Genomic DNA, 17297 nt, shown 5'->3' on the forward strand with positions numbered 1-17297 from the left:
ACAGGATAGAGGATAGGATAGGACAGAGGATTCGACAGGATAGAGGATAGGATAGGATAGGATAGGAATGAGGATAGGATAGGATAGAGGATAGGATAGAGGGTAGGATAGATGATTGGATAGGATTGAGGATATTATAGGATATAGGATATGATAGGATAGAGGATAGGATATGATAGAGGATGGGATAGGATATCGGAAACGATAGGATAGAGGATAGGATAGGATAGAGGATTGTATAGGATAGAGGATAGGAGAGGATAGAGGATTGTATAGGATAGAGGATAGGATAGGATAGAGGATAGGATAGGATAGGGGATAGGATACGTTAGAGGATGGGATAGACTAGAGGATATTATAGGATATAGGATAGGATAGGATAGAGGATAGGATACGGTTGAGGATGGGATACTAAATAGGATACGATAGGATAGATGATAGGATAGGATAGAGGATTGGATAGGATACAGGATAGCATTGAGGATAGGATAGGATTGAGGATAGGATAGAGAATAGGATAGAGGATACGATAGAGGATTGGATAGGATAGAGGATATTATAGGATTGGCGATAGGATAGGATAGAGGATGGGATAGGATAGAGGATACGATAGGATAGAGGATAGGATAGGATAGAGGATAGGATGGGATAGAGGATAGGATAGGACATAGTGTAGGATAGGGTAGAGGATAGGATAGGTTAGAGGACAGGATAGGATAGGATAAGATAGGGGATAGGATAGGATTGAGGATAGGATAGGGGATTGGATTGGACAGAGGATATTATAGGATAGAGGATAGGTTAGGATAGAGGATAGGATAGGAAAGAGGATAGGATAGGAAAGAGGATGGCATAGGATAGAGGATAGGATAGAATAGAGGATAGGATAGGATAGAGGATAGGATAGGATAGAGGATAGGATAGGATAGGATAAGGTAGGGGATAGGATAGGGTTGAGGATATTATAGGATAGAGGATAGGTTAGGGGATTGGATAGGATAGAGGATAGGCTAGGATTGAGGAAAATATAGGATATAGGATAGGATATAGTAGGGGATAGGATAGAGGATAGGATAGAGGATAGGATAGGATACAGGACAGAATAGGATAGAGGACAGGATAGGATAGAGGATAGGATAGGATTTCAGGACAGGATAGGATAGAGGACAGGATACGATAGAGGATAGGATAGGATAGAGGATTGTATAGGATAGAGGATAGGAGAGGAAAGAGGATTGTATAGGATAGAGGATAGGATAGGATAGAGGATAGGATAGGATAGGGGATAGGATACGTTAGAGGATGGGATAGACTAGAGGATATTATAGGATATAGGATAGGATAGGATAGAGGATAGGATACGGTTGAGGATGGGATACTAAAGAGGATACGATAGGATAGAGGATAGGATAGGATAGAGGATTAGATAGGATACAGGATAGCATTGAGGATAGGATAGGATAGAGGATAGGATAGAGGATTGGATAGGATATTGGATATTATAGGATAGACGATAGGATAGAGGATTGGATAGGGGTTAGGATAGAGGATAGGATAGAGGATTGGATAGGATAGGGGATATTGTAGGATAGACGATAGGATAGGATAAAGGATGTGATAGGATAGAGGATACGATAGGATAGAGGATAGGATAGGATAGAGGATAGGATAGGATAAAGGATAGGATAGGATAGGATAAGGTAGGGGATAGGATAGGATTGAGGATAGGATAGGGGATTGGATAGGATAGAGGATATTATAAGATAGAGGATAGGTTAGGGGATTGGATAGGATAGAGGATAGGATAGGATTGAGGAAAATATGGGATATAGGATAGGATAGGATAGAGGATAGGATAGGATAGAGGATAGGATAGGATAGAGGATAGGGTAGGATAGAGGATAGGATAGGATAGGATAGAGGATAGGATAGGATAAAGTATAGGATAGGATAGAGGATATTATAGGATATAGGATACGATAGGATAGAGGATAGGATACGATAGAGGATGGGATAGGATAGAGGATAGGATAGGATAGAGGATAGGATACGATAAATGATGGGATAGGATAGAGGATACGATAGAATAGAGGATGGGATAGGATAGAGGATAGGATAGAGGATTATATACGATAGAGGATATTATAGCATAGAGGATTGGATAGGATAGGGGATTTTATAGGATAGACGATAGGATAGAGGATAGGATAGAGGATTGGATAGGATAGGGGATTTTGTGGGATAGAGGATAGGACAGGATAGAGGATAGGATAGGATAGAGGATACGATAGGATAGAGGATAGGATATGATAGAGGATTTTATAGGATAGAGGATAGGATAGGATAGAGGATAGGATAGGATAAGGGATAGGATAGGATAGAGGATAGGATAGGACAGAGGATACGACAGGATAGAGGATAGGATAGGATAGGGGATAGGATAGGATTCAGGATAGTATAGGATAGAGAATACGCCAGGATAGAGGATAGGATAGGATAGGGGATAGGATAGGATTGAGGATAGGATAGGATAGAGGATAGGATAGAGGATTGGATATTATAGAGGAAATTATAGGATAGACGATTGGATAGGATAGAGGATAGGATAGGATAGAGGATTGTATAGGATAGAGGATAGGATAGGATAGAGGATAGGATAGGATAGGGGATAGGATAGAGGATAGGATAGAGGATAGGATAGAGGATAGGATAGGATAGAGTGTAGGATAGAGGATAGGATAGAGGGTAGGATAGAGGATTGGATAGGATTGAGGATATTATAGGATATAGGATATGATAGGATAGAGGATAGGATACGATAGAGGATGGGATAGGATAGAGGATACGATAGGATAGAGGATAGGATAGGATAGAGGATAGGATAGAGGATTGGATACGATAGAGGATGGGATAGGATAGAGGATACGATAGGATAGAGGATAGGATAGGATAGAGGATTGTATAGGACAGACGATACGACAGGATAGAGGATAGGATAGGACAGAGGATACGACAGGATAGAGGATAGGATAGGATAGGGGATAGGATACGTTAGAGGATGGGATAGGATAGAGGATATTATAGGATATAGGATAGGATAGGTTAGAGGATAGGATACGTTTGAGGATGGGATAGGAAAGAGGATACGATAGGATAGATGATAGGATAGGATAGAGGACAGGATAGAGGATTGGATAGGATATTGGATATTATAGGATAGACGATAGGATAGAGGATAGGATAGAGGATTGGATAGGATAGGGGATATTGTAGGATAGACGATAGGATAGGATAGAGGATGTGATAGGATAGAGGATACGATAGGATAGAGGATGGGATAGGCGATTGGATAGGATACAGGATAGGATAGGATAGAGGATAGGATAGGATAGAGGATGGGATAGGATACAGAACAGGATAGGATAGAGGACAGGATATGATAGAGGATGGGATAGGATAGAGGATAGGATAGGATAGAGGATAGGATACTATAAAGGATGGTATAGGATAGAGGATACGATAGAATAGAGGATGGTAAAGGATAGAGGATAGGATAGAGGATTATATAGGATAGAGGATATTATAGAATAGAGGATTGGATAGGATAGGGGATATTATAGGATAGACGATAGGATAGAGGATAGGATAGAGGATAGGATAGAGGATTCGATAGGATATGGGATATTGTAGGATAGAGGATAGGATAGGATAGAGGATAGGATAGGATAGAGGATAGGATAGGATAGAGGATAGGATAGGATAGGATAAGGTAGGGGATAGGATAGGATTCAGGATAGGATAGGGGATTGGATAGGATAGAGGATATTATAGGATAGAGGATAGGATAGAGGATTGTATAGGACAGACGACACGACAGGATAGAGGATAGGATAGGACAGAGGATACGACAGGATAGAGGATAGGATAGGATAGGGGATAGGATACGTTAGAGGATGGGATAGGATAGAGGATATTATAGGATATAGGATAGGATAGGTTAGAGGATAGGATACGTTTGAGGATGGGATAGGAAAGAGGATACGATAGGATAGATGATAGCATCGGATAGAGGATTGGATAGGATACAGGATAGCATTGAGGATAGGATAGGATAGAGGATAGGATGCGATAAAGGATGGGATAGGATAGAGGATACGATAGAATAGAGTATAGGATAGGATAGAGGATAGGATAGAGGATTGGATAGGATAGAGGATACTATAGGATAGAAGATAGGGTAGTATAGAGGATAGGATAGAGCATAGGATAGAGGATAGGATAGAGGATTGGATAGGATAGAGGATAGGATAGGATAGAGGATAGGATAGGATAGAGGATAGGATAGAGGATAGGATAGGATAGAGTGTAGGATAGAGGATATTATACGATATAGGATATGATAGGATAGAGGATAGGATACGATAGAGGATGGGATAGGATAGAGGATACGATAGGATAGAGGATAGGATAGAGGATAGGATACGATAGAGGATGGGATAGGGTAGAGAATACGAAAGGATAGAGGATAGGATAGGATAGAGGATTGTATAGGACAGACGATACGACAGGATAGAGGATAGGATAGGACAGAGGATATGACAGGACAGAGGATAGGATAGGACAGAGGATACGACAGGATAGAGGATAGGATAGGATAGGGGATAGGATAGGATTCAGGATAGTATAGGATAGAGAATACGCCAGGATAGAGGATAGGATAGGATAGGGGATAGGATAGGATTGAGGATAGGATAGGATAGAGGATAGGATAGAGGATTGGATATTATAGAGGAAATTATAGGATAGACGATTGGATAGGATAGAGGATAGGATAGGATAGAGGATTGTATAGGATAGAGGATAGGATAGGATAGAGGATAGGATAGGATAGGGGATAGGGTAGAGGATAGGATAGAGGATAGGATAGAGGATAGGATAGGATAGAGTGTAGGATAGAGGGTAGGATAGAGGATTGGATAGGATTGAGTATAGGATAGGATTGAGGAAAATATAGGATATAGGATAGGATAGGATAGAGGATAGGATAGGATAGAGGATAGGATAGGATAGAGGTTAGGATAGGATAGGGGATAGGGTAGGATTGAGGATAGGATAGGATAGAGGATAGGATAGGATAGAGGATAGGATAGGATAGAGGATAGGATAGGGGATTGGATAGGATACAGGATAGGATAGGTTAGAGGATAGGATAGGATAGAGGATAGGATAGAGGGTAGGATAGAGGATTGGATAAGTTTGAGGATATTATACTATATAGGATATGATAGGATAGAGGATAGGATACGATAGAGGATACGATAGGATAGAGGATAAAATAGGATAGAGGATATTATAGGATATAGGATATTATAGGATACAGGATAGGATACGATAGAGAATGGGATAGGATAGAGGATACGATAGGATAGAGGATAGGATAGGATAGAGGATTGTATAGGACAGACGATACGACAGGATAGAGGATAGGATACGATAGAGGATGGGATAGGATAGAGGATACGATAGGATAGAGGATAGGATAGGATAGAGGATAGGATAGGATAGAGGATAGGATAGAGGATAGGATAGGATAGAGGACAGGATAGGACAGAGGATAGGATAGGATAGAGGATAGGATAGGTTAGAAAATAGGATAGGACAGAGGATAGGATAGGATAGAGGATAGGATAGAATAGAGGATATTATAGGATAGGATAGAGGATAGGATAGGATAGGATAGAGGATAGGATAGGATAGAGGATAGGATAGGATAGAGGATAGGATAGGATAGAGGATAGGATAGGATAGAGGATAGGATAGGATAGAGGATAGGATAGGGGATTGGATAGGATACAGGATAGGATAGGATAGAGGATTGGATAGGATAGAGGATACGATAGGATAGTGGATAGGATAGGATAGAGGATAGGATAGGATAGAGGATATTATAGGATACAGGATAGGATAGGATAGAGGGTAGGATATTATAGAGGATGGGATAGGATAGAGGATACGATAGGATAGGGGATAGGATAGGATATATGATAGGATAGGATAGGGGATAGGATAGGATAGAGGATAGGATAGGATAGAGGACAGGATAGGACAGAGGATAGGATAGGATAGAGGATAGGATAGGTTAGAAAATAGGATAGGACAGAGGATAGGATAGGATAGAGGATAGGATAGAATAGAGGATATTATAGGATAGGATAGAGGATAGGATAGGATAGAGGATGGGATAAGGTAGAGGATAGGATAGGATTGAGGATAGGATAGTATAGAGGATAGGATAGAGGATAGGATAGGGTAGAGGATAGGATAGAATAGAGGATATTATAGGATAGATGATAGGATAGGATAGAGGATAGGATATTATAGGATAGATGATAGGATAGGATAGAGGATAGGATAGGATAGAGGATGGGGTACGATAGAGGATACGATAGGATAGAGGATAGGATAGGGTAGAGGATAGGATAGGACTGAGGATAGGATAGGATAGAGTATAGGATAGGGGATTGGATAGGATAGAGGAAAGGATAGAATAGAGGATATTATAGGATAGATGATAGGATAGGATAGAGGATAGGATAGGGGATTGGAGAGGATACAGGATAGGTTAGAATAGAGGATAGGATAGGGGATTGGATAGGATAGAGGATAGGATAGAATAGAGGATATCATAGGATGGATGATAGGATAGGATAGAGGATAGGATAGGATAGAGGAATGGATAGGAAAGAGGATAATATAGGATGGAGGATACGATAGGATAGATGATAGGATAGGATAGAGGATTGGATAGGATTCAGGATAGCATTGAGGATAGGATAGGATAGAGGATAGGATTGGGGATTGGATAGGATACAGGAAAGGATACGATAGAGGATAGGATGGGGGATTATATAGGATAGAGGATATTATAGGATAGATGATAGGATAGGATTGAGGATAGGATAGGGGATTGGATAGGATAGAGGATAGGATAGGATAGAGGATAGGATAGGATAGAGGATAGGATAGGATAGAGGATAGGATAGGATAGAGGATAGGATAGGATAGAGGATAGGATAGGATAGAGGATAGGATAGGATAGAGGATAGGATAGGATAGAGGATAGGATAGGATAGAGGATAGGATAGGATAGAGGATAGGATAGAGGATAGGATAGGATAGAGGATAGGATAGGATAGAGGATAGGATAGGGTAGGGGATAGGATAGGATAGAGGACAGGATAGGACAGAGGATAGGATAGGATAGAGGATAGGATAGGATAGAGGATAGGATAGGATAGAGGATAGGATAGGATAGAGGATAGGATAGGATAGAGGACAGGATAGGACAGAGGATAGGATAGGATAGAGGACAGGATAGGACAGAGGATAGGATAGGATAGAGGATAGGATAGGTTAGAAAATAGGTTAGGACAGAGGATAGGATAGGATAGAGGATAGGAAAGTGGATAGGATGGGATAGAGGATAGGATAGAATAGAGGATATTATAGGATAGGGGATAGGATAGGATAGAGGATAGGATATGACAGAGGATACGATAGGATAGAGGATAGGATAGGATAGGGGATATGACAGGATTGAGGATAGGATAGGATAGAGGATAGGATAGAGGATAGGATAGAGGATACGATAGAGGATAGGATAGGATAGAGGATTGGATAGGAAAGAGGATACGATAGGATAGAGGACAGGATAGGACAGAGGATAGGATAGGATAGAGGATAGGATAGAATAGAGAATATTATAGGATAGGATAGAGGATAGGATAGGATAGAGGATGGGGTAGGATAGAGTATACGATAGGATAGAGGATACGATAGGATAGAGGATAGGATAGGATAGAGGATAGGATAGGATAGAGGATAGGATAGGGGATTGGATAGGATACAGGATAGGATAGGATAGAGGATGGGATAGGATAGAGGATACGATAGGATAGTGGATAGGATAGGATAGAGGATAGGATAGGATAGAGGATGGGGTACGATAGAGGATACGATAGGATAGAGGAAAGGATAGGGTAGAGGGTAGGATAGGACTGAGGATAGGATAGGATAGAGGATAGGATAGGGGATTGGATAGGATAGAGGAAAGGATAGAATAGAGGATATTATAGGATAGATGATAGGATAGGATAGAGGATAGGATAGGGGATTGGAGAGGATACAGGATAGGTTAGAATAGAGGATAGGATAGGGGATTGGATAGGATAGAGGATAGGATAGAATAGAGGATATCATAGGATGGATGATAGGATAGGATAGAGGATAGGATAGGATAGAGGATAGGATAGGGGATTGGAGAGGATGCAGGATAGGAGAGGATAGAGGATAGGATAGGGGATTGGATGGGATAGAGGATAGGATAGAATAGAGAATATTATAGGATAGGATAGAGGATAGGATAGGATAGAGGATGGGGTAGGATAGAGTATACGATAGGATAGAGGATACGATAGGATAGAGGATTGGATAGAATAGAGGATATTATGGGATAGAGGATTGGATAGGATAGAGGATAGGATAGGATAGAGGATAGGATAGGATAGAGGATAGGATAGGATAGAGGATAGGATAGGATAGAGTGAAGGAACAGGGTTATATAAGGCGGGTGCCTTAGAACAAGTGTTCAAAATCAGGTGTACGTGACTGAGTCGTTTATTTACAATAAAGAGTGATGTCGCGAGAGCGTCCGGGGTGGTTCAATTAAAACCGGCGATTCGCTTAGACTCGCGGTTGAACTGTATTGCAACTTAGCAACGACCGGACTAGACTCTAAGTCACTCGGCGGATACGCGGCTGTGTCTCGACTTCGTGACTTCATTTCGCGTCGGTAGTCTCTGCCTTATATCATCAAAAATGCTTGTCGGCTGATTGGTGGAAGTCCTTGCGGGGAACTTCCACCAATCCGTGCATTTTGCATAACACGCCCACGTTCCACGCCTCTCGTGCGTGAGAAGGGTGAGCGTGTCGTTCTGTTAAAAATCTAATTTTGGTGATGCAGCGGGGTGTCTTCCGGGCCCGTGCTAAGTGCGGTACGTGACTGCTGGCTTACGTCAATGGGCCCAGCTTTCCCGGGTGATAGAAACCAGGCACGCGTCGCTGGGACACTCTAGGCTGGAGACCCTTAGACTACCCAAAATTTATGGCGTCCACTTGCGCTATTGAGTTCGTCGCTAGGAACTACAAGGACACATCTGTCCGCTAAGTGGCCAAAAACGTTAAAGACGTTTTCTCACAAATAGCGTCTTATGCTGTGCAAACCATAAATCTTTCTTGGTGCTGGTGCGCTGAAGATTTCTCTTCCGGCGCCCCGCTAGCCGCTACAAGAGGATAGGATAGAGGATAGGTTAGGATAGAGGATAGGATAGGATAGGATAGAGGATAGGATAGGATAGAGGATAGGATAGGATAGAGGATAGGATAGGATAGAAGATAGGATAGGATAGAGGATAGGATAGGATAGAGAATGGGATAGTATAGGGGATGGGATAGGGGATTGGAGAGGATACAGGATTGGATAGGATAGAAAATAGAATACGACAGAGGATGGGACTCGGCCATATTGAAATATTGAATGTCTCTGTTACACAAGGGCTCAAGAGTAGCCGTGAAATTTTCGCGTGATCCTCGACGAAGAGAGGATAAAAGACATCATGGAGTCCATGTACAGTATTAACGTTACCAACAAGTTCTTGGTACCGTTGTTGGCCGACGATGCGGATCTGCGCGAGATAGTGCAGCAACGGGAACAAGAGAAGGAAGCTAAGAAAAAGGAGAAGCTTTCGGAGAAGGAGAATAAGAGTAAGCAGCCGGACGCGCCAAAGCCTACCGGCAACAAAACGCAAAAAACCCGCGTGATTAAGGACACGCAGCAACCAGTGTCGAAGATTCAAGATCCAAAGAAAGATCAAGGAGAAAAGAAACCGCCACAAGTAAGAACCGGTGGAGGAGATCGCAATGTCAAGTTCTCTGGAGATAACAGGGAAGAACGTTACAACAGACGTAATCGCGAAGAGGGAGAACGAACGCCCCGTCCTCAAGGAGAACTGAGACGTGGACCTCCTGGCGAGGGCCGTGAAACACGAGAATTCAGAAATTCGAATGATACTCAACGTGCAGACTACGGAGAGCGCAGGGGGCGAGGTGGAATGCGTGGGTTGAGCCGCGGACGCGGAGGACCACGGGGTGGCCGTGGAGGATACGATAACCGCGGGAAACGTGAATTTGATCGTCAATCAGGCTCTGATAAAACCGGGATTAAACCAGTGGATAAAAAAGATGGTGCTGGTAGCCATAACTGGGGTACCCACAACGACGAAATTGAAGAAAGTTTGAACCAAGAAAGTCAGGAATGGCCTACCGAGAAACCCGAAGGAGATGCTCCCCAAGCATCCCCGGAAACAAAAGAAGGGGACGCAACAAACACAGATACAACCGAGGAAAAGCCTGCCGAAGAGGAATCTCGCGAATTGACATTGGACGAATGGAAAGCTTTGCGCAATAATAGAGCGAAGCCTCAATACAATTTGCGCAAAGCTGGAGAGGGCGAGGATATGACTCAATGGAAGAAAATGTACGCGCTCCAGAAGAAAAAGGAAGGCGGTGAGGACGACGATGACGACGAAGAGGAGCATGATGCTGCGGCGGAATATCCTCAGCGGGTTGGACGACAGAAACGTGTGTTAGGCATCGAGATTCAATTCAGTGATTCCCGACGTGGTGCCGGTGGACGTGGAAAAGGACGAGGTGGCCGTGGTGGAGAACGTGCCAATGGTCGTGGATTTGGAAATCGTGGTGGAGCTCCTAGAGATGGAGACACGCGCGGTCCCCCGCCACAAGTCGAGCAAAGGTCGCCTCGAAGACGTCAGAATGCTCCGAAAGTAGACGATGAGAACGACTTCCCCTCATTAGTATAGGTGGTTTCGTTCGTCATTCACACACTATCCCACCATTACCACCACCATCAAGTACTACTACCACAGATAAAATTACCACTATTACTAAAAAAAAATATTACTATCAACATTTTTGCATCAGTGAAAACGTTAAAGCATAATACAATACCCTCGACGCAAAACATTATTCGTACTATCAGGAATGCGGGAAGTTATATCTAGGCAACAGAAAGAGAGTCTAGTGTTTTTTCAGGTATTTATGGTTGTACAGAGGAAGTTTCGTCGCGTCAAGGTACACCCTTGCAAAATGAGATACGTAATTTATATAAATACAAGAAACGTGAGCGCTTGTACGCGCTCTTGCATATTGGCACGTTGGCGCAAGCATACAGGAAAAAAAATGTCGCATCATATGAATACTGTAGATCACGATCCTTTTTTTGTACTTGTAACAAATCGGTTTGTCCATAACTAGTATTCAGGGGCTAGTTTGACAGATAAACAGTAACAAGAACGAGGCTGGATGTTCATGGACTTGTTAATAATCGTGAATTTGATCAATACTAGACTAAAAAAAAAAAAATATGGATGAAAGACTTCAAGCGGACCAGCAGAATGTAATATCAAAAAGATATATTCACTTTACGATGACAGTTTGATGCTGCTTAAATCCGTGTGAAAACCCAGATAGTCCCGAGCTGGAAATGAAATATATAATTCCATCTTCTACGCAAGAAGAAGTTAAGGCGTTCGCCTTGATTTTAATTTTGATGTCGTATATCGAAGGCCTAAGGAGGCTGGCCATAGCACCGACTCTCGAGAACACGTGTATAATAACTTGTTAGGTGGTAAATTTTAAACATTCTTTCTGTTTTATAATTTTTATACGGTGTTAGGAGAAGCCTTCCTTGTAACGGACAAGTCGTCGCTTGTCTTACGTAAAACATAAGAGACTTTTTAAAGCGTGTATTTCTATCCGAAGAAGACGAAGAAGAAAGAAAGAAAAAAAAAGAACACATCTCTGATATTAAAAGTGTCTACTTAGGTATGCTAAGTTTGGCTTATATAGAACTATATAGAGATTTTAGAGGATAGAGGAGAGGATAGGATAGGGGAATGGATAGGATAGAGGATAGGATAGAATAGAGGATATTATAGGGGATTGGATAGGATACAGGAAAGGATAGGATAGAGGATAGGATAGGATAGGGGATAGGATGGGGGATTATATAGGATAGAGGATATTATCGGATAGATGATAGGATAGGATTGAGGATAGGATAGGGGATTGGATAGGGGATTGGATATGATAGAGGATAGGATAGAATAGAGAATATTATAGGATAGGATAGAGGATAGGATAGGATAGAGGATGGGGTAGGATAGAGTATACGATAGGATAGAGGGTAGGATAGGATAGAGGATAGGATAGAGGATAGGATGGGGGATTGGATAGGATACAGGATAGAATAGGATAGAGGATAGGATAGGGGATTGGATAGGATACAGGATAGGATAGGATAGAGTATATGATAGAGGATTGGATAGGTAAGAGGATAATATAGGATAGAGGATACGATAGGATAGAGGATAGGATAGGATAGAGGATTGGATAGGATACAGGATAGCATTGAGGATAGGATAGGATAGAGGATAGGATTGGGGATTGGATAGGATACAGGAAAGGATAGGATAGGGGATAGGATGGGGGATTATATAGGATAGAGGATATTATCGGATAGATGATAGGATAGGATTGAGGATAGGATAGGGGATTGGATAGGGGATTGGATATGATAGAGGATAGGATAGAATAGAGAATATTATAGGATAGGATAGAGGATAGGATAGGATAGAGGATGGGGTAGGATAGAGTATAGATAGGATAGAGGGTAGGATAGGATAGAGGATAGGATAGAGGATAGGATGGGGGATTGGATAGGATACAGGATAGAATAGGATAGAGGATAGGATAGGGGATTGGATAGGATACAGGATAGGATAGGATAGAGTATAGGATAGAGGATTGGATAGGTAAGAGGATAATATAGGATAGAGGATACGATAGGATAGAGGATAGGATAGGATAGAGGATTGGATAGGATACAGGATAGCATTGAGGATAGGATAGGATAGAGGATAGGATTGGGGATTGGATAGGATACAGGAAAGGATAGGATAGAGGATAGGATGGGGGATTATATAGGATAGAGGATATTATAGGATACATGATAGGATAGGATTGAGGATAGGATAGGGGATTGGAGAGGATAGAGGATAGGATTGGATAGGGGATTGGATATGATAGAGGATAGGATAGAATAGAGAATATTGTAGGATAGGATAGAGGGTAGGATAGGATAGAGGATGGGGTAGGATAGAGTATACGATAGGATAGAGGATAGGATAGGATAGAGGATAGGATAGGATCGAGGATAGGATAGGGGATTGGAGAGGATAGAGGATAGGATTGGATAGGGGATTGGATATGATAGAGGATAGGATAGAATAGAGAATATTGTAGGATAGGATAGAGGATAGGATAGGATAGAGGATGGGGTAGGATAGAGTATACGATAGGATAGAGGATAGGATAGGATAGAGGATAGGATAGGATAGAGGATAGGATAGGGGATTGGAGAGGATACAGGATAGGAGAGGATAGAGGATAGGATAGGGGATTGGATAGGATACAGGAAAGGATAGGATAGAGGATAGGATGGGGGATTATATAGGATAGAGGATATTATAGGATAGATGATAGGATAGGATTGAGGATAGGATAGGGGATTGTAGAGGATAGAGGATAGGATTGGATAGGGGATTGGATATGATAGAGGATAGGATAGAATAGAGAATATTGTAGGATAGGATAGAGGGTAGGATAGGATAGAGGATGGGGTAGGATAGAGTATACGATAGGATAGAGGATAGGATAGGATAGAGGATAGGATAGGATCGAGGATAGGATAGGGGATTGGAGAGGATAGAGGATAGGATTGGATAGGGGATTGGATATGATAGAGGATAGGATAGAATAGAGAATATTGTAGGATAGGATAGAGGATAGGATAGGATAGAGGATGGGGTAGGATAGAGGATATGATAGGATAGAGGATAGGATAGGTTAAAGGATCGGATAGGATATGGGATAAGGTAGGATTGAGGATTGGATAGGATAGAGGATAGGATAGGGGATTGTATAGGATAGAGGATAGTATAGAATAGAGGATACGATAGGATAGAAGATACGATAGGATAGAGGGTAGGATAGGACAGAGGATAGGATAGGGGATTGGAGAGGATACAGGATAGGTTAGGATAGAGTATAGGATAGGGGATTGGATAGGATAGAGGATAGGATAGAATAGAGGATATTATAGGATAGGATACGATAGAGGATGGGGTAGGATAGAAAATAGGATAGGACAGAGGATAGGATAGGATAGAGGATACGATAGAGGATGTAACCGTATCGATTACATGTCGATATGTATCGATCGGGCGACGTGTCGCATGAGCAACGCGGACCACCACCACGACGTCCCTGGTCGTCCCGTCATCCTTCTCTTAAGGAAGGATCGCAGGATCCCCCACTAATTAGCGTGCGCGCGCATCGATCCCCACGCGATACGGATCGAATGAGGTCGATGCGCGACAGAATTAGGCCACTCTACGTCTGGGCGCGAGCTTGTTCGGGTTTGGGAATTTCGGGCTGTTCGGTACGCAGCGAGCGAGTCAAACCGACTCAGGGGCGATACAGTCAAACCGACTGCGTTCCTTCGTCTCGTGATATCCTCAAACTGAGGAAGTGTCGTATAAACCGCACGACACGAGTCCATAAAGTTCTACGAGCGGCAATCATCGGCCGTAGCGATTAATCAAATAATAACTCCAGCGAGACGAGGGAAACTGCATCGGTCTCGAGTCGTATTCTCCACGAAAGGAAGTAAATTCTCACGTTCGTTCGGGAAAGTTACGATACGGTAATCAGAGTAAGTACGGTTAACGTCTTTCCACCGACACCGGATAGTCTCCGAACCTACTGACTAGTGACGACGGAGACGATCCTCAGGGTCGGGTGTCTGACCGACGCCTTGTACGTGTCGTCATTCGGGCACTTCCTGCGTCAGCAACGAGTGCTCGTATGCTACGACGGCTCACGTTCGTTCGGGAAATTCGCGATACGGTAACACGATCAAAGTATCAGAAAGGGACCCAGACGTGGAGCCAGGATAGGGCTCGGGCTACTGCCTATGCGAAGGCACGATTCTACGAAGTCGCGATCGACTAGGCGCGAATTGCGAACAGTATTAATCCCGCAACCGTCGTACTGCGGTTACTGTACTTATAAAGACTCCGATTACTGTACATATAAAGTATAACAGAATATATCTTACTTCTACCTCCAACATCGTCTCCGAATGATTCAAAGTTAGTTTGAACCTCTCCGTCTTCCAGTGCCTGGAGGCACGAACCTTATCTTACTAGGGTTGTAACCGTCCCTATCTATCTATCGGAAGCTCAGCATCGATACGATTTTTCTCACGTGCCTTCATTGTGAGGAGGCGACAGCGTGCGCGTGGCAAGACACTGCAGGAACGCGAGGAAGAAGATAAAAACGGTTGCAAGGATTGGATAGGATTAAGGATAGGATAGGATAGAGGGTGGGATAGGATAGATGATACGATAGGATAGCAGATACGATAGGATAGAGGGTAGGATAGGATAGAGGATAGGATAGAGGATAGGATGGGGGATTGGATAGGATACAGGATAGGATAGGATAGAGGATAGGATAGGATAGAGGATAGGATAGGGGATTGGATAGGATAGGGGATTGGATAGGATAGAGGATAGGATTGGGTAGAGGATATTATAGGATAGAGGATAGGATAGGATAGAGGATAGGATAGGATAGAGGATAGGATAGGTGAGAGGATATGATAGGATAGAGGATGGGATATGATAAAGGATACGATGGGATTGAGGATAGGATAAGGGATTGGAGAGGATAGAGGATAGGATAGGATAGAGGATTGGATAGTAAAGAGGATAATATAGGATGGAGGATACGATAGGATAGAGGATAGGATAGGATAGAGGATTGGATAGGATATTGGATATTATAGGATAGACGTTAGGATAGAGGATAGGATAGAGGATAGGATAGAGGGTAGGCTAGAGGATTGGATAGGATTGAGGATATTATAGGATTGAGGATGGGATAGGAAAGAGGATACGATAGGATAGAGGATAGGATAGGATAGAGGATTGGATAGGATACAGGACAGCATTGAGGATAGGATAGGATAGAGGATAGGATAGAGGGTAGGCTAGAGGATTGGATAGGATTGAGGATATTATAGGATATAGGATATGATAGGATAGAGGATGGGATAGGATAGAGGATACGATAGGATAGAGGATAGGATAGGATAGAGGATAGGATAGAGGATTGGATAGGATATTGGATATTATAGGATAGACGATAGGATAGGGGATACGATAGAGGATAGGATAGAGGATTGGGTAGGATAGGGGATATTGTAGGATAGGCGATAGGATAGGATAGTGGATGTGATAGGATAGAGTATACGATAGGATACAGGATAGAATAGGATAGAGGATAGGATAGGATAGAGGATAGGATAGAGGATAGGATAGAGGGTAGGGTAGAGGATTGGATAGGATTGAGGATATTATAGGATATAGGATATGATAGGATAGAGGATTGGATAGGATACAGGATAGCATTGAGGGTAGGATAGGATAGAGGATAGGATAGAGGATAGGATAGAGGGTAGGGTAGAGGATTGGATAGGATTGAGGATATTATAGGATATAGGATATGATAGGATAGAGGATGGGATAGGATATAGGATACGATAGGATAGAGGATAGGATAGGATAGAGGATAGGATAGAGGATTGGATAGGATATTGGATATTATAGGATAGACGATAGGATAGAGGATACGATAGAGGATAGGATAGAGGATACGATAGAGGATAGGATAGAGGATTGGGTAGGATAGGGGATATTGTAGGATAGACGATAGGATAGGATAGTGGATGTGATAGGATAGAGTATACGATAGGATAGAGGATAGAATAGGATAGAGAATAGGATAGGATAGGATACAGGATACGATAGGACGGACGATACGACAGGATAGAGGATAGGATAAGATGGGGGATAGGATTGGATTGAGGATAGGATAGAATAGAGGATAGGATACGTTTGAGGATGGGATAGGAAAGAGGATACGATAGGATAGAGGATAGGATAGAATAGAGGATAGGATAGGATAGAGGATTGGATAGGATACAGGATAGCATTGAGGATAGGATAGGATAGAGGATAGGATAGAGGATAGGA

The 17297-nt window shown here is 42.5% G+C and overlaps 1 protein-coding gene across 1 annotated transcript; it reads left to right on the forward strand.

Annotated features, from left to right (window-relative positions):
• The first annotated feature begins 9575 nt into the window (after nucleotides 1-9575).
• LOC143363594 (uncharacterized) lies at nucleotides 9576-11930 on the forward strand. Its single transcript, XM_076804159.1, has one exon. It carries the CDS (start codon nucleotides 9675-9677, stop codon nucleotides 10935-10937), a length of 1263 nt encoding a protein of 420 aa, XP_076660274.1. The 5' UTR covers nucleotides 9576-9674; the 3' UTR covers nucleotides 10938-11930.
• The last annotated feature ends 5367 nt before the right edge of the window (nucleotides 11931-17297 follow it).

This window comes from Halictus rubicundus, unplaced genomic scaffold (assembly GCF_050948215.1).
Source record: "Halictus rubicundus isolate RS-2024b unplaced genomic scaffold, iyHalRubi1_principal scaffold0066, whole genome shotgun sequence".
NCBI lineage: Eukaryota > Metazoa > Arthropoda > Insecta > Hymenoptera > Halictidae > Halictus > Halictus rubicundus.

What these genes read in the sequence shown, in the direction of transcription:
- LOC143363594 (XM_076804159.1), top strand. Translation starts at nt 9,675, where the DNA reads ATGGAGTCCATGTACAGTATTAACGTTACCAACAAGTTCTTGGTACCG.